The sequence below is a fragment of the Oncorhynchus mykiss genome, chromosome 5, assembly GCF_013265735.2.
Source record: "Oncorhynchus mykiss isolate Arlee chromosome 5, USDA_OmykA_1.1, whole genome shotgun sequence".
In the NCBI taxonomy this organism is placed as follows: Eukaryota; Metazoa; Chordata; class Actinopteri; order Salmoniformes; family Salmonidae; genus Oncorhynchus; species Oncorhynchus mykiss.
This window is the reverse complement of record NC_048569.1, coordinates 71,285,515-71,308,689: the sequence shown is the minus strand read 5'-3', so window position 1 is coordinate 71,308,689 and position 23,175 is coordinate 71,285,515. Positions and strand designations below refer to the sequence as shown.

General features: G+C 43.5%; 1 protein-coding gene across 1 annotated transcript; it reads left to right on the top strand.

Annotated features, from left to right (window-relative positions):
- Positions 1-674: 674 nt before the first annotated feature.
- Positions 675-22,965, top strand: il23r (interleukin 23 receptor). Its single transcript, XM_036978288.1, has 17 exons — positions 675-865; positions 2,259-2,339; positions 3,775-3,922; positions 4,103-4,275; positions 4,485-4,608; positions 5,090-5,256; positions 7,456-7,592; positions 7,752-7,962; positions 8,171-8,253; positions 8,637-8,844; positions 8,993-9,193; positions 12,912-13,010; positions 13,207-13,365; positions 16,013-16,165; positions 16,488-16,575; positions 16,944-17,034; positions 21,532-22,965. Exons 2-17 carry the CDS (start codon positions 2,285-2,287, stop codon positions 22,138-22,140), a joined length of 2,706 nt encoding a protein of 901 aa, XP_036834183.1. The 5' UTR covers positions 675-865; positions 2,259-2,284; the 3' UTR covers positions 22,141-22,965.
- The last annotated feature ends 210 nt before the right edge of the window (positions 22,966-23,175 follow it).

The window sequence follows — 23,175 nt, the reverse complement described above, 5'->3', positions numbered from 1 at the left end:
ACTTTTCATTCACACTCTTCTCAAGACACACACATGCTCGTCACAATGGAAGAGGCACATGTATAGCTTCCTAATCAATATCTGTTATATTTGGAAGCCTCACACACACACACACACACACACACACACACACACACACACACACACACACACACACACACACACACACACACACACACACACACACACACACACACACACACACACACACACACACACACACACACACACACACACACTGTAGTAATCACATGTTCGATCTATGGTCTTTATAGAATGCATTTGGGACACCATGTGTGGAGTATGCACCTCTGATGAGGAGATGGGACTGTGAGTAGTGCATTGGATTTAACTTGACCGGCATGCATGGTTGGTGGGGTTTTCACTTTTCAATTGATTCCATTGTAGCAAACAAACTAGATCAAAGATACCATTAAACACACCACAAAATTGCATAACATGGCAGCACTTAATTATTGCAGCCATACCAACAATGATATGCAGGAATATAGTCTACTTTGTAATCTGCTAACAACACATTTAGTGAAAACAGGTATTGAGGACACCGACCTCTGAGTTAGCTGAGTAAACAGAACCGCTGTGGTTCCTTAAGTGGGGCAAAGTAACATACAAAGTTTCTCATAAAATACCTCAGATCTAGGTCATTGCCTCCTTTAAAGAAGTTTCAACACCAAGTATAAGAACAAAGATGACAAAAACATCTTGCAAACAAGTCGTCAGTAAATTACGGTTTAGTAATACCTGGAATATGCTGAATGTTAATTTTTATTTTACTATTTGACATAATCCACAGATGTGTTATCAGTCCTCTTCAAAGAAGGAATGTGGACACTTTAACATGCTGGTGAGTAACAGTCATCCAAATGTCTTTATCTTGACATTATACCAATACAAAAAACTAGAGAGATCTGGGCAAATAGAAGACTGAAGGAGGTAGACAGACGAAGTGTCATTGTATTACTATTTCAACATGTTGCTTTCTTATTATGTACTTCACTTATCCTAAGATGACTTTAAGAATGTGTTAGGATTTATGTTCTAAAATCATGTGCATACAAAGGTCAAGTTTAATAAGGTCACATATCTCATGTGTGCAGTTCATGTGCAGACACTGTGAAAAACTTAAAGTTGAAGTCTGAAGTTCACATACACCTTAGCCAAATACATTTCAACTCAGTTTTTCACAATTCCTGACATTTAATCAGAGTAAAAATTCCCTGTCTTTGGTCTGTCAGGATCACCACTTTATTTTAAGAATGTGAAATGGCAGAATAATAGTAGAGAGAATGATTTATTTCAGCTTTTATTTATTTCATCACATTCCCAGTGGGTCAGACGTTTACATACACTCAATTAGTATTTGCTAGCATTGCCTTTATATTGTTTAACTTGGGTCAAACGTTTCCACAAGCTTCCTACAATAAGTTGGGTGAAGTTTGGCCCATTCCTCCTGACAGAGCCGGTGTAACTGAGTCAGGTTTGTAGGACTCCTTGCTCACACACACTTTTTCAGTTCTGACCACAAATTTTCTATAGGATTGTGGTCTTTGTGATGGCCACTCCAATAGCTCCAATACCTTGACTTTGTTGTCCTTAAGCCATTTTTCCACAACTTTGGAAGTATGCTTGGGGTCATTGTCCATTTGGAAGATATAGATAATTTTGTACCTGTTCCTCCAGCATCTTCACAAGGTCCTTGGAATTGTGATACAGTGAATTATACGTGAAATAATCTGTCTGTAAACAATGCATAAAGTAGATGTCCTAACCGACTTGCCAAAACTATAGTTTGTTAACAAGAAATTTGTGGAGTGGTTGAAAAACTAGGTTTAATGACTCCAACCTAAGTGTATGTAAACTTCCGACTTCAACTGTATATATCTGTCATGTATCCTATTCCATTCACTTAGCTATCACGATTTCAACTGCCTCTACTTCGGTTAATTCATGTTATCTACTGTATACAGACATTTCTAAGAGGAAGAGCATGGCCAGATCTTGTCTCTCTCTCTCTTGGCAAAAACATAACTAGTGCTAAAATTAGCTCAAACATATCAACCAATATGTTCAGTACTCAACATTTCATTGCTCTTATTAATGACATATAATTCTGGCATTGAGATCAGGTTGGTTATTTTTGATATATGAGGCTACAGTTGTTTGTGGCCAATTTGATCTCTCATCACAATCAAGATCAAATGTTCAGCTGAAAAGGATTTGTGCTAATGTGTCCGTAGACACGGAGAGCCAGAGAACAGGTGAGATGAATCTCTTCAGAACCATTTGGAGGACTACCGTCATATTTCTCTTGTCCAGATGTAAGTGATTCCTGTATTTTTGTAATATGGAAATAAATAATGTTGTGCATTACATTTTACATTCCAATAAATGTTTAGTTTAACATTGTTTATTATTGCTTAACATTCCAGAGTTGGTTCATTCCTCTCTAGAGAGAACTGCCCGTGACATCACAATACAGTGCATTTGGAAAGTATTCAGACCCCTTGTATTTTTCCACATTTTGTTACATTACAGCTTTATTCTAAAGTGATTAAATTGTTTCCCCCCCTCATTAATCTACACAAAATACCCCATAATGAAAAAACATTTTTGAAATGTTTTGCTAATTAAAAAAACAACAACTGACATATCATATTTACATAAGTATTCAGACCCTTTTACTCAGCACTTTGTTGAAGCACTTTTGCCAGCGATTACAGCCTTGAGTCTTCTTGGGTACAAGCTTGGCACACCTGATTTGGGAAATTCTCCCATTCTTCTCTGCAGATCCTCTCAAGCTATGTCAGGTTGGATGGGGAGCGTCGCTGCACAGCTATTTTCAGGTCTTTCCAGAGATGTTTGATCGGGTTCAAGTCCGTGCTCTGGCTGGGCCACTCAAGGACATTCAGAGACTTGTCCCAAAGCCACTAATGCGTTGTCTTGGCTGTGTGCTTAGGGTCATTGTCCTGTTGGAAGTTGAACCTCCACCCCAGTCTGAGGTCCTGAGCACTCTAGATCAGGTTTTCATCAAGGATCTCTCCGTACTTTGCTCCATTCAGCTTTCCCTCGATCCTAACTAGTCTCCCAGTCCCTGCCGCTGAAAAACATGCCCACAGCATGATGCTGCCACCACCATGCTTCACCGTAGGAGCAGTGCATTCAGGCCAAAGAGTTCAATCTTGATTTCGTCAGACCATTGAATCTTGTTTCTCATGGTCTGAGAGTCCTTTAGGTGCCTTTTGGCAACTCCAAGCGGACTGTTATGTGCCTTTTACTAAGGAGTGGCTTCAGTCTGGACACTCTACCATAGAGGCCTGATTGGTGGAGTGCTGCACAGATGGTTGTCCTTCTGGAATGTTCTCCCATTTCCACAGAGGAACTCTGGAGCTCTGTCAGAGTGACCATTCAGTTATTGGTCACCTCCCTGACCAAGGCCCTTCTCCTCCGATTGCTCAGTTTGGCTGAGCGGTCAGCTCTAGGAAGAGTGTTGGTGGCTTGGATTTTGCTCTGAAATGCACTGTCAACTGTGGAACCTTATGTAGACAGGTGTGTGCTCAATGTTGAGTCTCATAGCAAAGGGTCTGAATACTTATGTAAGAAAAAAATGGGGGGGTATTGTGTGTAGATTGATGAGGATAAAATAGTATTTAATACATTTTAGGATAAGGCTGTAACTTAACAAAATGTGGAAAAATCAAGGGGTCTGAATACTTTCCGAATTCACTGTATGTAACATGTTGTGTTTGTGGACAGGTACATTCCAGGTTCCAGCCAACCCCTTAGGTCCGAGAATGGGTATCATCTGTCAGGGGTCTGTGACTGTAGAACCTGGGCCACTCTTTCGCATGGGTTCCAACCTTACAGTGTACTGCACAACCACAAAGCCCAACTGTGGCCAGAGGTCTGTCTGTCGGTCGATCGGTCGGTAGATAGATAGATAGATAGATAGGTGTCAATTGGTTAGTGTTTGTCTGCCTGCCTGCCTATATGTTTGTATATAGAGAGGAAGGAGAGTGACATAATGAAGAGAAGGGAACAGAGAGAGACATTTTGTAGTATTGAAACCTCTTTGTGTTGTCAGTTTATCTGTGGAACTGAATGGGCAGGACCAGACGGCACTAGAGATCTTGAACTGTTCCACTGTCCGGCTGAGACTGACTAACCTCCGCACACCAAACTCCATTCTGGTCTGTAGGCTGCGGCAAACAGACGGACGCATACAGACTGTTTGTGGGCTAGACCTACACACTGGATGTACGTCTACTGTCTTTAGATTCTGGATGTTATCTTTGCAGTGTTGCTTCCTCTCTGGCTGGTTGTTGTTGCAGCAAATTAGCATTAGTTCTCACTTGACCAATTCTGGACTCTTATGAAATAGTAAAACAAATATTTGAGATGTTATTCAGAGCAATTGCTAGACCCTGTAAGGGTGTGCTGTATACTATTGCTCTACTTCCCTGCAGATCCTCCTGATGAGCCCAGTGGTATAGCCTGCCAGGCTTCCAGGGACTCAGAGGAGATCACCTGTAGCTGGAGCATAGGACGGGAAACACACCTGGTCACAACCTACAGTGTCTCAGTCAGGAGGTGAGCTGGGTGATGAGCCCTGTAGTGTGGTAAAGTCTGCTCACTGTATTTTCCTCCACCTTGGGCTAGGGTTACCACATCAGAAATATATTGTGAATAGATGTGTAGCTACACTCTTAGACAAAAGGGTTCCAAAAGGGTTATTCAGCTGTCCCCATAGAATAACCCTTTTTGGTTCCAGGTAAGAAACCTTTTTGTTTCCAGGTAGAACCCTCTGAGGAAAGAATTCTACATTGAACCCAAAAAGGGTTCAAGCTGGAACCAACACGGGTTCTTCAAATAATTATCTTATGGGAACAGCCAAAGAAACTTTTTAGGTTCTAGATAGCACTTTTTTTTCTAACAGTGTAGTATACACAAAATCAACCTTTTATGTACGTGGCTTAAGCACTTAAACAGAATAATTAACAGATTCAAGGCAAGGAAAGCTTTTTCCCATTTGTCCTTCTCTGGAAAAGTAATGTGACTTGCTTATCCACAGTGTGAACAGAGCCCAGGTGTTTCACCATGGGATTCAGGGTACTGGTGTGTTCAGTATTCCACGGTTGGAGCTGGATGAGAATGAACAGTACCAGCTGAGTATAAGAGCTCACAACCACCTGGGAACATCACTGTCCCAACCCTTCAACTTCTCTGTCAATGATGTAGGTAAGTTCATGTCTCTGAATACATACATACATACACACACACACACACACACACACACACACACACACACACACACACACACACACACACACACACACACACACACACACACACACATACACACATACAGTGCCTTGCGAAAGTATTCGGCCCCCTTGAACTTTGCGACCTTTTGCCACATTTCAGGCTTCAAACATAAATATATAAAACTGTATTTTTTTGTGAAGAATCAACAACAAGTGGGACACAATCATGAAGTGGAACGACATTTATTGGATATTTCAAACTTTTTTAACAAATCAAAAACTGAAAAATTGGGCGTGCAAAATTATTCAGACCCCTTAAGTTAATACTTTGTAGCGCCACCTTTTGCTGCGATTACAGCTGTAAGTCGCTTGGGGTATGTCTCTATCAGTTTTGCACATCGAGAGACTGACATTTTTTCCCATTCCTCCTTGCAAAACAGCTCGAGCTCAGTGAGGTTGGATGGAGAGCATTTGTGAACAGCAGTTTTCAGTTCTTTCCACAGATTCTCGATTGGATTCAGGTCTGAACTTTGACTTGGCCATTCTAAAACCTGGATATGTTTATTTTTGAACCATTCCATTGTAGATTTTGCTTTATGTTTTGGATCATTGTCTTGTTGGAAGACAAATCTCCGTCCCAGTCTCAGGTCTTTTGCAGACTCCATCAGGTTTTCTTCCAGAATGGTCCTGTATTTGGCTCCATCCATCTTCCCATCAATTTTAACCATCTTCCCTGTTCCTGCTGAAGAAAAGCAGGCCCAAACCATGATGCTGCCACCACCATGTTTGAGAGTGGGGATGGTGTGTTCAGGGTGTTGCTTTTACGCCAAACATAACGTTTGCATTGTTGCCAAGAAGTTCAATTTTGGTTTCATCTGACCAGAGCACCTTCTTCCACATGTTTGGTGTGTCTCCCAGGTGGCTTGTGGCAAACTTTAAACAACACTTTTTATGAATATCTTTAAGAAATGGCTTTCTTCTTGCCACTCTTCCATAAAGGCCAGATTTGTGCAATATACGACTGATTGTTGTCCTATGGACAGAGTCTCCCACCTCAGCTGTAGATCTCTGCAGTTCATCCAGAGTGATCATGGGCCTCTTGGCTGCATCTCTGATCAGTCTTCTCCTTGTATGAGCTGAAAGTTTAGAGGGACGGCCAGGTATTGGTAGATTTGCAGTGGTCTGATACTCCTTCCATTTCAATATTATCGCTTGCACAGTGCTCCTTGGGATGTTTAAAGCTTGGGAAATCTTTTTGTATCCAAATCCGGCTTTAAACTTCTTCACAACAGTATCTCGGACCTGCCTGGTGTGTTCCTTGTTCTTCATGATGCTCTCTGCGCTTTTGACGGACCTCTGAGACTATCACAGTGCAGGTGCATTTATACGGAGACTTGATTACACACAGGTGGATTGTATTTATCATCATTAGTCATTTAGGTCAACATTGGATCATTCAGAGATCCTCACTGAACTTCTGGAGAGAGATTGCTGCACTGATAGTAAAGGGGCTGAATAATTTTGCACGCCCAATTTTTCAGTTTTTGATTTGTTAAAAAAGTTTGAAATATCCAATAAATGTCGTTCCACGTCATGATTGTGTCCCACTTGTTGTTGATTCTTCACAAAAATTACAGTTTTATATCTTTATGTTTGAAGCCTGAAATGTGGCAAAAGGTCGCAAAGTTCAAGGGGGCCGAATACTTTCGCAAGGCACTGTACATACATACAAGTTTTTTTATATCTTCATATATTTTGTTACCATAACGGATGTGCACACGCCACTACCACCACATCGCATCTCACTCTGGTGCTGGGAATAAAACAAATAAAAATAAATTTAAAAAATCCTTGTAAATATATACATAATGTTCTCTCATATCTGAAAACGTTTATGGGTTTTGCATGTGAAGTAATTACTCATCCTGTAACTTGTTCCTTTTAAGGACATCTTGCTGTGAAATCCTCTGATATGGTTTGAGTTTGACATTGTTTTCAAAGGATCGGCTTCCTGCATGTATTGTCTCTATGTGCTGATTAATACCAGGACTGTCAATGTTAATAAACCGTAAATGAACAGGACATTGGGGCATAACAACTATTAAATGATGAGAACATCCCATTAAGCCCATCTAGGTTTGTAATTTACCTGATGTGTCTCTTGGCATTGCAGTGATTCCAGACACCCCTCAGATCATGAAGCTGGAGTTTTGGAGTGGCTCCAGGGCGGCTGTATTGCACTGGAACTGCTCTGAATACCCCAAACCTTTAAGACCCCACGTCAGGCTCAGAACAGGCAATGGCTCCTGGGTGAGTTATATTATATTGTCGTCATCAACATCCCCATTCCTCACCTTGGTTGCATCTAAATGTTCCAATACTGTACATGCACTCTCACAGTTGGACTAATACAAGAATAAAGAGAAGAAGTATGAGTGAATGCCATTATCTGTTGGTGTTTTTGTGCAGCTGGAGCTACACTTGGATCCTAGCAGAGGCCTGGTCAAGGTGGAGGGCCTGAAGCCCATGACGCAGTATGAGTTCCAGATCAGAGTCTGTTTCTCCATAGAGAGGCCAACCTCTGCACAGAGGCCCACCCCTGCGCTCAGGCCCTCCTCCACCCAAAGGCCCCTCTGCAGTAGATGGAGCCCATCAGCTAGTAAAACAAGCCCAGGCATAGGTAAGCCCAGAGCCCAGCATGGTTTTTAAATAATGCACGTTTCAGAGAGAGCCTGTTCACACATTACAGTGAGGGTTGGAAGTCACTGACAACAGATTCTTTTGACAGTGTTGTGGAAGTTGTCTAAAGAAAAAGTCTAAATGTAGATATTTTTACTAACCTGTAAAGTGTTGTCATCAGAGTAACTTGTTCTCCTTTATGTTTTCAGCCCCCACTAGAGAGCTGGATGTCTGGAGGGTGTTGGGTATCCCAGGGGTGGATGGGGTTCAGGATGTGACTGTACTATGGAAGGTATCTGCAGAAACACTATCAGTTTTGATTGGTTGGTTAGCACGCTTAGCAACAAAAAGCTGTTCTTTGACCCCAAGAACTTTAAAGAAGATCAAATAGCATACCATGGTGGACTGTTGGTGGTAATTATATTGTTTGAGGTTGTGATTTTTCAATGGTGTTCTGTAGAGCTTTAATCCTTAAATTTAGTTTGGATGATAAACGTGGATAATACTACATGGAAAGGAGATCTTTATCTATTTATCTCTCTGTCTCACCTCTCTCTGTCTCACCTCTCTCTGTCTCACCTCTCTCTGTCTCACCTCTCTCTGTCTCACCTCTCTCCGTCTCACCTTTCCTCTTTTCTTCCCTCTCTCCATCTGTTCCCCCCTCTCTCTCCTCAGCCCCTGTCTCCAGGTGACTATAGTGGTCATGTGTTGAGGTATGAGCTGGTCTACCTGCATGAGGGTCAGAGACAGGAGGAGGTCACCTATCCTGCTGGTGCCACCCAGTGTTCTGTCCAGGTGTCACCTGGGGTTCAGGAGTTGTTTGTAAGGGCTGTCACCTCCTACGGGACATCTCCACCTGCTACCATACAGCTCAAACACACAGGTGAGAAAATATACTTGCTACCATACAGCTCACACACACAGGTGAGAATATACACCTGCTACTACACACCTCCCAGACACAGGTTGACTTGTTTTTCACTTAAGTAATTGTGATATGATGAACACCGACCATATTCTTTGTATTACAGGTGTGTCTGGGCCTGTTCTGAGAAGCCTCAGTCCGGCAAACGTAGAAGGAGGGGATGTAGTTGCCCTGTCCTGGTCATGGGATGGATCTAGTGGGGCTGAAGCGGAGGTACTGTTGGGCTTTTTGGTGGAGTGGAAGAGTCAACATCAGGAACTGGGCTGGCAGAGAGTGGCCAGGGAGAGAAACACAACACTCATCACAGGTAAGTACATAAGTCAGAAACACAGACACAGTTCTGACCGTGTCTTTGTATACAAACTGCTGCTGATTCTGACAATGCATGTGATGGGGCAATGCTCATCATCAACCACAAGAGGTAGCTAGTGGAGAGAATGGACTATTTTGGACTACTGAGATAGACTCATCAAATCAAATAAAATGTTATTAGTTACATGCGCCGAATACAACAGGTACAACCTAACTTACAAACCTCTAACCAACAATGCAGTTAAAATGAATAAGAATAAGAAATAAAAGTAACAAGTAATTAAAGAGCAGCAGTAAAATAACAATAGCGAGGCTATATACAGGGAGGTACCAGTACAGAGTCAATGTGCGGGGGCACCGGTTAGTCAAGGTAATTGAGGTAATATGTACATGTAGGTAGAGTTATCAAAGTGACTATGCATAGCATAGATGATAACAACAGAGAGTAGCAGTGGTGTAAAAGAGAGAGGGGGTTTGGGCAATGCAAATAGCCTGGGTAGCCATTTGATTAGATGTTCAGGAGTCTGGAGGGGTAGAAGATGGCTTGGGGGTAGAAGCTGTTTTGAAGCCTCTTGGACCTAGGCGTGGTGCTCTGGTACCGCTTGCCATGCGGCAGCAGAGAGAACAGTCTATGACTAGGGTGGCTGGAGTCCTTGACAATTTTTAGGGCCTTCCTCTGACACCGCCTGGTATAGAGGTCCTGGATGGCAGGAAGCTTGGCCCCAGTGATGTACTGGGCCGTACGCACTTGCCCTCTGTAGTGCCTTGCTGTCTGAGGCCGAGCAGTTGCCATACCAGGCAGTGATGCAACCAGGGAGGATGCTCTCGATGGTGCAGCTGTAGAACCTTTCGAGGATCTGAGGACCCATGCCAAGTCTTTTCAGTCTCCTGAGGGGAATAGGTTTTGTCGTGCCCTCTTCACGACTGCCTTGGTGTGCTTGGACCATGTTAGTTTGTAGGTGAAGTGGACACCAAGGAACTTGAAGCTCTCAACCTGCTCCACTACAGCCCCGTCGATGAGAATGGGGGTAGCTCGGTCCTCTTTTTCCTGTAGTCCACAATTATCTCCTTTGTCTTGAGAGGTTGTTGTCCTGGCACCACATGGCCAGGTCTCTGACCACCTCCCTATAGGCCGTCCTGTCGTTTTCAGTGATCAGGCCTACCACTGTTGTGGCATCGGCAAACTTAATGATGGTGTTGGAGTCGTGCCTGACCGTGCAGTCATGAATGAACAGGGAGTACTGAGGGGACTGAGCACAGGGGCCCCTGTGTTGAGGATCAGCGTGGCGGATGCGTTGTTACCTACCCTTACCACCTGGGGGTGTCCTGTCAGGAAGTCCAGGATCCAGTTGCAGAGGGAGGTCCCAGGGTCCTTAGCTTATTGATGAGCTTTGAGGGTACTATGGTGTTGAACGCTGAACTGTAGTCAATGAATAGCATTCTCACATAGGTGTTCCTTTTGTCCAGGTGGGAAAGGGCAATGTGGAGTGCAATAGGGATTACATCATCTGTGGATCTGTTAGGGTGGTATGCAAATTGGAGTGGGTCTAGGGTTTCTGGGATAGTGGAGTTGATGTGAGCCATGACCAGTCTTTCAAAGCACTTCATGGCTACAGACATGAGTGCTACGGGTCGGTTGTAATGATTCTCCTCTTCGTCTGAGGAATAGTAGTCAAGATTGGACCAACATGCAGCGTGGTAAGTGTCCATGTTAATATTTTAATATAACAGAACACGCAACAAAAATAACAACGAGAATGTAAGAAACGAAACAGTCCTGTCAGGTGAAACAACACAAAACAGAAAACAACTACCCACAAACACAGGTGGGAACAGGCTACCTAAGTATGGTTCTCAATCAGAGACAACGATTGACAACTGCCTCTGATTGGGAACCATACCAGGCCAAACACAAAGAAGTACAAAACCGAGGACAAAACATAGAATGCCCACCCCAACTCACGCCCTGACCAAACAAAATAGAGACATAAAACAGGAACCTAGGTCAGGACGTGACATCGGTAGTAATTTAGGCAGGTTGCCTTAGTGTTCTTGGGCACAGGGACTATGGTGGTCTGCTTAAAACATGTTTGATTTACAGACTCAGACAGGGAGAGGTTGAAAATGTCAGTGAAGACACTTGCCAGTTGGTCAGTGCATGCTCGCAGTAATCCATCTGGCCCTGCGGGCTTGTGATTATTGAACTGTTTAAAGGTCTTACTCACATTGGTTGCGGAGAGCGTGATCACACAGTCTTCCGGAACAGCTGGTGTTCTCATGCATGTTTCAGTGTTATTTGCCTCGAAGCAAGCACAGAAGTAGTTTAGCTCATCTGGTAGGCTCGTGTCACTGGGCAGCTCTCAGCTGTGATTCCCTTTGTAGTCTGTAATGTAATGGCCGGTGTAGTACAATTCGATCTTAGTCCTGAATTGACGCTTTACCTATTTGATGATTCATCGGAGGGCATAGTGGGATTTATTATAAGCTTCCGGGTTAGAGTCCCGCTCCTTGAAAGTGGCGGTTCTAGCCTTTAGCTCAGTGCGGATGTTGCCTGTAATCCATGGCTTCTGGTTGGGGAATGTACGTTCGGTCACTGTGGGGACAACGGCATTGATACACTAATTGATGAAGCCAGGGACTGATGTGGTGTACTCCTCAATGCCATCTGAAGAATCCCGGAACATATTCCAGTCTGTGCTAGCAAAACAGTCCTGTAGCTTAGCATCTGCATCATCTGACCACTTTTTTATTGACTGAGTCACTGGTGTTTCCTGCTTTAATTTGTGCTTGTAAGCGGGAATCAGGAGGATAGAATTATGGTCAGATTTGCCTGGATGGAGGGCGAGGGAGAGCTTTGTATACGTCTCTGTGTGTGGAGTAAAGGTGGTCCAGAGTTTTTTCCCTCTGGTTGCACATTTAACGTGCTGATAGAAATTTGGTAAGCTCATTGAGTGCGGTCTTAGTGCCAGCATCGGTCTGTGGTTGTATGTAGACAGGTAGATAGTGTGGTAGATAGTGTGGTCTACAGCTTATCATGAGATACTCTACCTCAGGCGAGCAGATCCTCGAGACTTTTAGATATTGTGCACCAGCTGTTATTTACAAAAATACATAGTCCGCCACCCCTTGTCTTACCAGACGCCGCTGTTCTATCCTGCCAGTGCAGCGTATAACCAGCCAGGTGTATGTGGATAATGTCGTCGTTCAGCCACGACTCCGTGAAGCATAAGATATTACAGTTTTTAATGTTCTGTTGGTAGTTTAATCTTCCGCACAGGTCATCAATTTTATTTTCCAAAGATTGCTCGTTTGCTAGCAGAATGGAAGGCAGTGGGGGTTTATTCGATCGCCTACGAATTCTCAGAAGGCAGCCTGACCTCCGGCTCCTTTTTCTCCGCCTTCTCTTCACATAAATGACGGGGATCTAGGCCTGTTCCCGGGAAAGCAGTATGTCATTCATGTTGGGCTCGTCAGACTCGTTAAAGGAACAAATGATTCTGCCAGTTCGTGGCGAGTAATCGCTGTTCTGATGTCCAGAAGTTATTTTCAGTCATAAGAGACGGTAGCAGCAACATTATGTACAAAATAAGTTTTAAAAATAAGTTACAAACAACGCAAATAAACAAACAAATGCAATTGGTCAGGAACACGTAAAATGTCAGCCTTCTCTGGCGCCATCTTATTCATGTATTATATGGTGTGTTTTGTTTCAGGTCTGACGCCGGGAGTGAGGTATAATGTGTCTCTGTATGCTGACACTACATGGGGTGTGTCCAACCCCTCATCTGGCCTGGTTTATTCCAGAGAAGATAGTAGGTTTACATGATTAGGAATTTGTGAAGTTATCCCTCATGTAAAATAACACATTGTGTTTTTGTTTGCTACTTTATGGTATTACTTTGCACTGCTATTTCGTTACTATCCCATTATATAAAGTAAACATAATGAGCTGTGGATTGTTCTTATTCTCCAGTGACAGTGTTCCCTGACTCCCTGTCTGTATTTAAGAACCTGTGTCGGTACCGAAGGTGTCAGTGTTGGCCCATGAAACCAGTCGGGTTCTGATCCAATGGGAGGAGCTACCAGTGGACCAACAGAGAGGCTTCCTAACACACTACAACATCTACCTCAAGACACTGGACTCTGACACAGATCAGAATCAGAGGGGTGAGAGGATAGGAGTGTGTGTGTGTTGTAGTGTATGCATTATCAATATGCATGTGTGTGCATTTTCGGTATGTCTAAGGTGTTCTGCGCATACTCCAGTATTACAATGGAAAAAACATGTCACCTAAAAATGAATCTCGCCCACCAGCCGGCTCTCTCTCTGTCGCCAGCAATTCGTGCCTGGGGACGGGGTTACCTAGAAATCAACCTAGTGTAATTTCTTTGATTCGCACGCCTCACAAACCCACAGCTGAGAGAGCTGACACAGAGCTGAGACAGGGCTTTCCACCCTTTCACCACACAGAGAAAGACAACACCCCTCTCCTTAGTTCCAGTAATCTGTCTCTCTGAATCACACTGAATTAAACTGTACTGTACATCAGATGTAGAGGGAATAGACTGTGATATTATAAAGTACATCTCAAGAATCTTCAGGAAGTATACTCTGGGAGCCAAATGGACCTCCTCTCAGTCAATGGAAGAGAATGGATGTCTTGTTTGTTTGTATTAGTTAGTCTCAGTTAGCTACAGTGTGCAGTTTCAGGGCTTGGTGCTTCAGAGAATCAGAAGTTATTCTTAAACACCACAGCAGGATGTGGTTGTGTGCACATGCATATCCGACGCTAAAGTCAGACCTGAGTTGTTACCCAACATGCACCACTCCCGTTTGTGGACCCCTATACTGGTGCGGAAAGCAGCTAGAACAACTACTTTTCACCCTGTCCCTGTAGTGTAATGACTTGGTGTGATGAAAGCTGTGTGCAATACTGTAGTTTAACTGTTGTTGTCCTGGCTGTAACAACATGTTGTAGGGAATCTACAGAACCAGTCAAAAGTTTGGACACACCAACTCATTCAACGGGTTTTCTTTATTTTCACTATTTTCTACATTGTAGAATACTAGGGAAGACATCAAAACTATGAAATAACACATTTATGTCATAACCAAAAAAGTGTTAAATCAATCAAAATACATTTTAGATTTTAGATTCTTCAAAGTAGCCATCCTTTGCCTTGATGACAGCTTTGCACACTCTTGGCATTCTCTCAACAAGCTTTACCTGGAATGAGTTCCCACATATGTTGAGCCCTTGTTGGCTACTTTTCCTTCACTCTGCGGTTCAACTCATCCCAAACCACATCAATTGGGTTGAGGTCTGGTGATTGGGGAGGCCAGGCCATCTGATTTAGCACTCCATCACTCATCTTCTTGGTAAAATAGCCCTTACACAGCCTGGAGGTGTGTTGGGTTATTGTTCTGTTGAAAAACAAATGATAGTCCCACAAAGCGCAAACCAGATGGGATGGCGTATTGCTGCAGAATGCTGTGGTAGCCATGCTGGTTGTGTGCCTTGAATTCTAAATAAATCCCAGACAGTGTCACCAGCAAAGCACCCCCACACCATCACACCTCCTCCTCCATGCTTCACGGTGGGAACCACACATGCCGAGATCATCCGTTCACCTAATCTGCTTCTCACAAAGACACGGCGGTTGGAACCAAAAATTTAGACTTTTCTTCTTATTGGTGTCCATTAGAAGTGGTTTCTTTGCAGCAATTTGACCATGAAAGCCTGATTCATGCAGTCTCCTCTGAACAGTTGATGTTGAGATGTGTCTGTTACTTGAACTCTTTATGAATTCTTTATCTGGGCTGCAATTTCTTATCTGGGCTGCAATTTCTGAGGATGGTAACTTATTCTCTGCAGCAGAGGTAACGCTGGTTCTTCCTTTCCTGTGGTGGTCCTCATGAGAGCCAGTTTCATCATAGCTCTTGATGGTTTTTGCGACTATACTTGAAGAAACTTTCAAAGTTCTTGAATTTTAGGTGACTACCTCATGAAGCTGGTTGAGAGAATAGTGTGCAATGCTGTCATCAATGGAAAGGGTGGCTACTTTGGAGAATCTCAAATATATTTTGATTTGTTTAACACTTTCTTGGTTACTACATGATTCCATATGTGTTATTTCATAGTTTTGATGTCTTCAGTATTATTCTACAATGTAGAAAATAGTAAAAATAAATAAAAACCCTGGAATCAGTAGGTGTGTCTCAACTTCTGACTGGTACTGTATGTTAGGGGGTTATCTTGTCTGCTCTTTTGTGGATATACATTACTTATACTTACCTACACTTTGTGATAAATGCATTTGTAAGAACGTTACATTTAAAGTCGGAATCAGCAGTTGAAGCAATAACAAAGTATTCTCCCGCCGTTTTCAGAAAAAAGCTGAGAAATGGGGCTGGAGAAGTTTAACCAAATTCATAGACAGAGCTATGGATGCAAGGACTGACCATCCATGATATCAAAATTATAGTTATTACCATGTTTTCAGGCTATATAGTGTTTATTTCCATTTACTTTGTTTACAAACATTGGAGTAAACCAAGCTTATATTTTGGGTTCTGACAGGGTATGACAGTTGAACTGGGACCATGAGGCATTTGCTGCAGAATGTTATATTCCTGAAGTTATATTCTTCAGGAATCAATGGGTACAATTTTTTTTAAATAAAAAAAATGGATGAAGTATCTGCTGATTTCCCCTTTAATTGAGTTGGTGATTGATTGAGAGGTTGATTGATTGATTAATTGATTGTGTGCATGGTGAAATGCTATATCTCTGGTCCGCCGTCTTTTCTCCAGTGACTGTATCAGGGTCCATTACAGTGTCAGGGCCCAGTCAGAGGTGGCTGGAATGTCCTGAGGGGGCCGTGGCCCTCAGAGTGTCTGCCTCCACGGCTGCAGGGGAAGGACCACAGGGGGAGTGGCTACTCTCACACTCTCCAGTCACTGCAGGTCAGTCACATTCACTACCATGGCCATGTTCCAAACTTACTCACAACAACTCACTCCCTCCCTCAGCTCTGCAGGTCAGAAACATTCACAACTAGCCTTGTACGGACATCCTGATCTCGCAAGCTTGCATTCTTATTTGCTAGAATGTAAGCTTGCAAGATCAGGATTGTCGAAGAGGCTAATTCACAACCATGGCCACGTTCCAAACCAATCACGCCTTCTCTTCACTCTGTTCCAAACACATTATGATTGCCTCTCTGATGTCTTAACCTGTTCTTACAGTGTGCTGTCGTTTACTAACATGTACCCTGTTCTTCTCTAGTTGGGATGGTGGCTGGCATGTCGCTCGTGGCAACCATTGTCATGGTGATAGTGGCGAACCTGATGTGTTGGAGCTGTGTGAGGAAAAGGTACCAAGCTGGTGGCGCTTGCGTTTATAATCCTGTTTCAGCTGTTTATGCTTTAGTTGACGTGGTAACAGACAGTGTATACTTTCTGGTACTTACTTTCCAAAGAAGTACTGTACTCTTTCTGTTTTTAAGCTTACCGTGCTATTGAGGTTGACATTTTTGACTGTGGTGAACAATGTGGTTAACACATCTGTTTGCATGTGATATTTACTGCATGCACTGTAATGCACTGTGTTGCCTAAAGAGCTGAGAAAAACTGGTCACAACAACACTATCACAAAAACAATACAACCCCAATATGACTAAGTGATCAACAGCAAACAAGCAGTAAACAACCCAGCTCATTATGAGACTTCCATTCCCTGCAGGATCAAACAGACATGTTTATCCCTGGGTCCTGTCTGGCTTTCTGAGAACCTCCCCAAGCCTGGAAACAGCAATGCTATCAGACTACTGAAGGTAATCTACTAACATAAAAATGGTATCTTCACCTCCCTGTCTACATTTTCAGAATGCAATATAAATGCATCTATATCGTTCAGAATGCAATATAAATGCATCTATATCGTTCAGAGTGCAATATAAATGCATCTATATCGTTCAGAATGCAATATAAATGCATCTATATCGTTCAGAATGCAATATAAATGCATCTATATCGTTCAGAATGCAATATAAATGCATCTATATCGTTCAGAATGCAATATAAATGCAGTGCAACCTTTGATGTTATTGATCATACATTTTTATTTAAAAAATGCACTTTCTATGGCTTCACATCACCTGACATCACATGGTTGGAGAGTTATTTATCCAACAGAAACCAGAGAGTGTTCTTCAAAGGAAGCTTCTCTAACATCAGATATGTACAGTTCGGTGTCCCTCATGGCAGTTTCCTTGGGCCATTACTCTTTTCTATTTTTACAAATTATTTGCCACTGGTCTTACACAAAGCTAAAATAACTATGTTGTGGAGGATTCCACAATCTACATGCCAGCACCTAAAGCTAGTGAGTTTGCAGGAGTTAGAGTCAGTATCCGAATGGGTGATTAATAATAAACTGGTCTTAAATACACTGCTCAAAAAAATAAATGGAACACTAAAATAACACATCCTAGATCTGAATGAATGAAATATTCTTATTAAATACTTTTTTCTTTACATAGTTGAATGTGCCAACAACAAAATCACACAACTTATCAATGGAAATCAAATTTATCAACCCATGGAGGTCTGGATTTGGAGTCACACGCAAAATTAAAGTGGAAAACCACACTACAGGCTGATCCAACTTTGATGTAATGTCCTTAAAACAAGTCAAAATGAGGCTCAGTAGTGTGTGTGGCCTCCACGTGCCTGTATGACCTCCCTACAACGCCTGGGCATGCTCCTGATGAGGTGGCGGATGGTCTCCTGAGGGATCTCCTCCCAGACCGGGACTAAAGCATCCGCCAACTCCTGGACAGTCTGTGGTGCAATTGGAGTTGGTGGATGGAGTGAGACATGATGTCCCAGATGTGCTCAATTGGATTCAGGTCTGGGGAACAGGCGGGCCAGTCCATAGCATCAATGCCTTCCTCTTGCAGGAACTGCTGACACACTCCAGCCACATGAGGTCTAGCATTGTCTTGCATTAGGAGGAACCCAGGGCCAACCGCACCAGCATATGGTCTCACAAGGGGTCTGAGGATCTCATCTCGGTACCTAATGGCAGTCAGGCTACCTCTGGCGAGCACATGGAGGTCCCCCAAAGAAATGCCACCCCACACCATGACTGACCCACCGCCAAACCGGTCATGCTGGAGGATGTTGCAGGCAGCAGAATGTTCTCCACGGCATCTCCAGACTGTCACGTCTGTCACATGTGCTCAGTGTGAACCTGCTTTCATCTGTGAAGAGCACAGGGCGCCAGTGGCGAATTTCCCAATCTTGGTGTTCTCTGGCAAATGAAAAACGTCCTGCTCGGTGTTGGGCTGTAAGCACAACCCCCACCTGTGGAAGTTGGGCCCTCATACCACCCTCATGGAGTCTGTTTCTGACCGTTTGAGCAGACACATGCACATTTGTGGCCTGCTGGAGGTCATTTTGCAGGGCTCTGGCAGTGCTCCTCCTGCTCCTCCTTGAACAAAGGCGGAGGTAGCGGTCCTATTGCTGGGTTGTTGCCCTCCTACGGCCTCCTCCATGTCTCCTGAAGTACTGGCCTGTCTCCTGGTAGCACCTCCATGCTCTGGACACTACGCTGACAGACACAGGAAACCTTCTTGCCACAGCTCGCATTGATGTGCCATCCTGGATGAGCTGCACTACCTGAGCCACTTGTGTGGGTTGTAGACTCCGTCTCATGCTACCACTAGAGTGAAAGCACCGCCAGCATTCAAAAGTGACCAAACATTAGCCAGGAAGCATAGGAACTGAGAAGTGGTCTGTGGTCCCCACCTGGAGAACCACTCCTTTATTGGGGGTGTCTTGCTAATTGCCTATAATTTCCACCTGTTGTCTATTCCATTTGCACAACAGCATGTGAAATTTATTGTCAATCAGTGTTGCTTCCTAAGTGGACAGTTTGATTTGGAGCTACATTGTGTTGTTTAAGTGTTCCCTTTATTTTTTTGAGCAGTGTACATCTAAAACTTAAAGCATTGTATTTGGTTCAAAACATTCTCTCAGACCTAAACCTCAACTGGAGTTGTACATAAAGGGGGTGACCATTGCGCAAGTTGAGGAAGCTAAACTCCTAGGTATAACATTGGATGGTTAATTATCATGGTCAAGTCATATTGACAAAGTTGTTGTGAAGATGTGGAGGGGAATGTCTGTTAAAAAAATATGTGTTCTGCGTTTTTTGACAAATCAATTGTAGTAGTTGTTCAGGCTCTGGTCTTATCACTGTCTGGTAATATGGTCAAGTGCAGCAAATAAATACCTAGCAAAGCTGTAGCTGGTAAAGCTGCACATGTGCGTCAATCTAATTAACATGATAAACAATTCTCCATCAAAATCTACCAGTTTAAGTTAGAGATATCTGTCTTTTGCATGGGGTACGTCTCAATCCACCACATCCGCCTATGTTGGCCTTCTGCATCTGCGGTGGAAAGTGGCAGAGCTACAGCGCTGTTTGTCAGACCAGGAGACATCCCAAAAACCAGTATCCTCACGGAAATTCAAACGGTTTGGCCAACCTAAGGAAAGATGAGACTCTCACGACGGTGTTGAATGAAAGTATGGAGGTATGCAGGTACAGTACCTTCAGAAAGTTTTCAAGCCCCTTGACTTATTCCACATTTTGTTGTGTTACAGGCCTGAATTCAAAATGGATTAAATATTTTTTTTTCTCATCCATCTATACACAATACCCCATAATGACAAAGTGAAAACATGTCTAAAAATATATATATATATCTCATTTACATAAGTATACACGCCCCTGAGTCAATACTTTGTAGAAGCACCTTTGGGGGTGATTACAGCTTGGAGTCGTCTTGGGTATGTCTGTATCAGCTTTGCACATCTGGATTTAGGGATTTCCCCCATCCCTCCTTGCAGATTTTCTCAAACTATGTTAAGTTAGATGGAGTGGCGGTGAACAGCAATCTTCAAGTCTTTACACAGATTTTCGAATGGGATTCAAGTCTAGGCTTAGGTTGGGCCACTCAAGGACTTTCACATTCTTGTTCTGAAGCCATTTCAGCGTTGCTTGGCTACATGCTTGGGGTCATTGTCCTGTTGGAATGTAAATCTTCACCTCAGTCTAAGGTCGTTTTCACACTTTACCATAGAGGGTGGTGTGCTGGTGGAGTGCTGCAGAGATGGTTGTCCTTCTGGAAGGTTCTCCCATCTCCACAGAAGAATTCTAGAGCTCTGTCAGAATGACCATCGGCCTTTCTCCCCTGATTGCTCAGTTTGGCTGGGCGGTCAGCTCATGAAAGACTCTTGGTGTTTCCAAACTTCTTCCATTTAAGAATGATGGAGGCCACTGTGTTCTAGGGGCTCTTCAATGCTTCAGAAATGTTTTTGAATTGAGGCTTTAACACAAAAAATGTTTAATAAAATGTTTAATAAGTCAAGGGGTATGAATACTTTCTGAAGGCACGCACAGTTTTATAAAGAGCCTTGGAACTCCCTTCTATCTCCAATTACTCAAGTAAACAGCAAAATGACCTTTAAAAACACAGATTAAACAGCAACTCATGGAACTGCGGCAACAGTGAGGGGAAACACCTTTTTATTTGTAGTTTATTGTTTATATAAAAAATGTTGTTGTGTTATTTATTTTACCCTAATCTCATGATATCCAATTAGTAGTTACAGTCTTGTCCCATCACTGCAACTCCCCTACGGACTCGGGAGAGGCAAAGGTCAAGAGCCATGTGTCCTCTGAAGCATGACCTTGCCAAGCCACACTGCTCGCTCATCCCGGAAGTCAGCCACACCAATGTGTTGGAGGAACAACTTTCAGCTGGCAACCGAGTCAGCTTGCAGGCACCCAGCCCACCACAAGGAGTTGTGTGAGCGCGATGAAATCCCAGCCCGCCAAACCCTCCCCTAACCCAGATGAAGCTGGGCCAATTGTGCGCCACCTCCAGGTCAAGGCTGGCTATGACACAGCCTGGGATCGAACCAGGGTCTGTAGTGACGCCTCAAACACTGTGATGCAGTGCGTTAGACCTCTGCCCCACTCGGGAGGCCGTTCTTTTTAAGTTGTATTGTTTGTATCTTTTTGTTGTTGTATTGTTTGTATATCGTTCTATAAAAAAATGTGTGTGACTGTTCTTCTCTGTCAGTGAATCAGTGTTTTGTTACTTGTCATGTTTTGTGTTTCTTGTGGACCCCCAGGAAGAGTAGCTGTGGGGATCGAAATAAACAAATGGAGCCCTGTCATCTAAACCAGGCCTACTAGCTTTCTAAGGCCTTGACTTCTTCACAATAACCTCTGTGTTTGTATTGTCCTCCTATAGCATGAAGAGCCAGTGGTCCCAGCTTCATCCTGGTTGTTCACCGTCAGTGACCCACCACTGTCCCCCATTGAGGAGATCCCTCCTGGGGAGAGGGAGGAACTGTACCCCATCATCCACATCGTGCGGCTCCAGGGTGGGGCTAGGGCCGGGGGAGGAGAGGGGACAGGAGAAAGGACAGCAGTACCTCTGGAGAATATCGGATACAAACCCCAGATTACAATCACAGCTCCACGAGACAAGACGGAGAAGAAGGAATACAGGGGACACATTCCCAGCTGTGAGAGAACAGACAGTTGCCCTGAGGAGTCTGGAGGACTGCTAGGAGGCTGGCTGTGTGATGTAACAGTAGATTTCTCTGGCATTTCTCCAGGACTGGATCTGAGCTCAATGGGGCGGAACACCTCCCCAAGCCTTCCTAAGATAACAAGCCTCTTCTCTGGGGACATGTGGCTGGATGAGAAGGGGTTGGAGGTGGGCCTTGGTTCTCTGGACTCAGCACAGGGACAGAACGTGGCTCTGGAGGACCCAGTCGGCTGTCTGGCTAAGACACTGACCACCGGTTACTTCCCCCAGGCTGCTGACCTCAACACCACTACCTACAACCACTGACAAAGACATCTTTAAAGCATTATCTTCTCCATCCTTCAGTGATGAGAGGAAAGGCATTTTTCTGACCAACTGAACAAGAGTTCCAATGAATGGACTTTTATACCATTCTAGCTAAATTTACAGTCATACTAGTGTTTGAGAATGATGAACGGACTGAAAGGACACATACCTCAATTACATAATATACTATAACAGTGGATTTATAACAATTTCTGCTCGCTGCTATATAAAGATTATGGTTCACTATAAAGAGTCTTTCAGATGATAAATGTGTGCGAACCCATTACACCCCTTTGTTTATCTGATTATGCAGGTTTTACCCACTAGCCAAGCTTCTGGGAGAGCATGATGGTTCTCTTTTGATTTGTTGATAAATGTTTCCCTGTCAATCCCTGTTTGTCTATTGATGTATACTGTACCACACAATGGGTTTCGTGCCCAAAGAAGACAGCTGTTGAGGACATGTCAAGTTTACAACATAGTTATATTCTGCATCTTAGAAGTGAGGGATACAGTATTTGCACGCCGCTGTGTAACATGGTATAATAGTAATGGTATAGTAATGCAGGGTAAACTGACCCTAGATCTGTGCCAGGGCTGTGTTCTCCTCATAGAGCCACCTGCTGTACCAGGCAGTTATAGTGACTTCCTGAAACAGACTTCTCACTTCCTCCCTGAGAGCTCATAAAACTGAGGGTGCATCTCAATAGTTTACGATGCCTCCTCTCACCCCCTTGTCTCCTTGTATCTTCAGCTCCTTTCCTTCATTTGCTCTTGTCAAAAATGTCTGGACTAATGAAATCAAATTTCCCAGGAGGCCGCCGCAATATTGCTTTCATTTGTCCTGTGTTTTAAAATCAGTGCAGATGAAGAACAGGAGAGGTTTAGAGAAGATATTAGACATCCAGTCTTGTGAGTGGAGAACATCTGTAAAAAGTGTTAATCTCCAAATTCAGTGTGAGAGGGGCATCCCCTACAACTGGCAAATATCACTCACCTGGTATGTCACTATGGTTGCATTTAGAGAGGCAGACC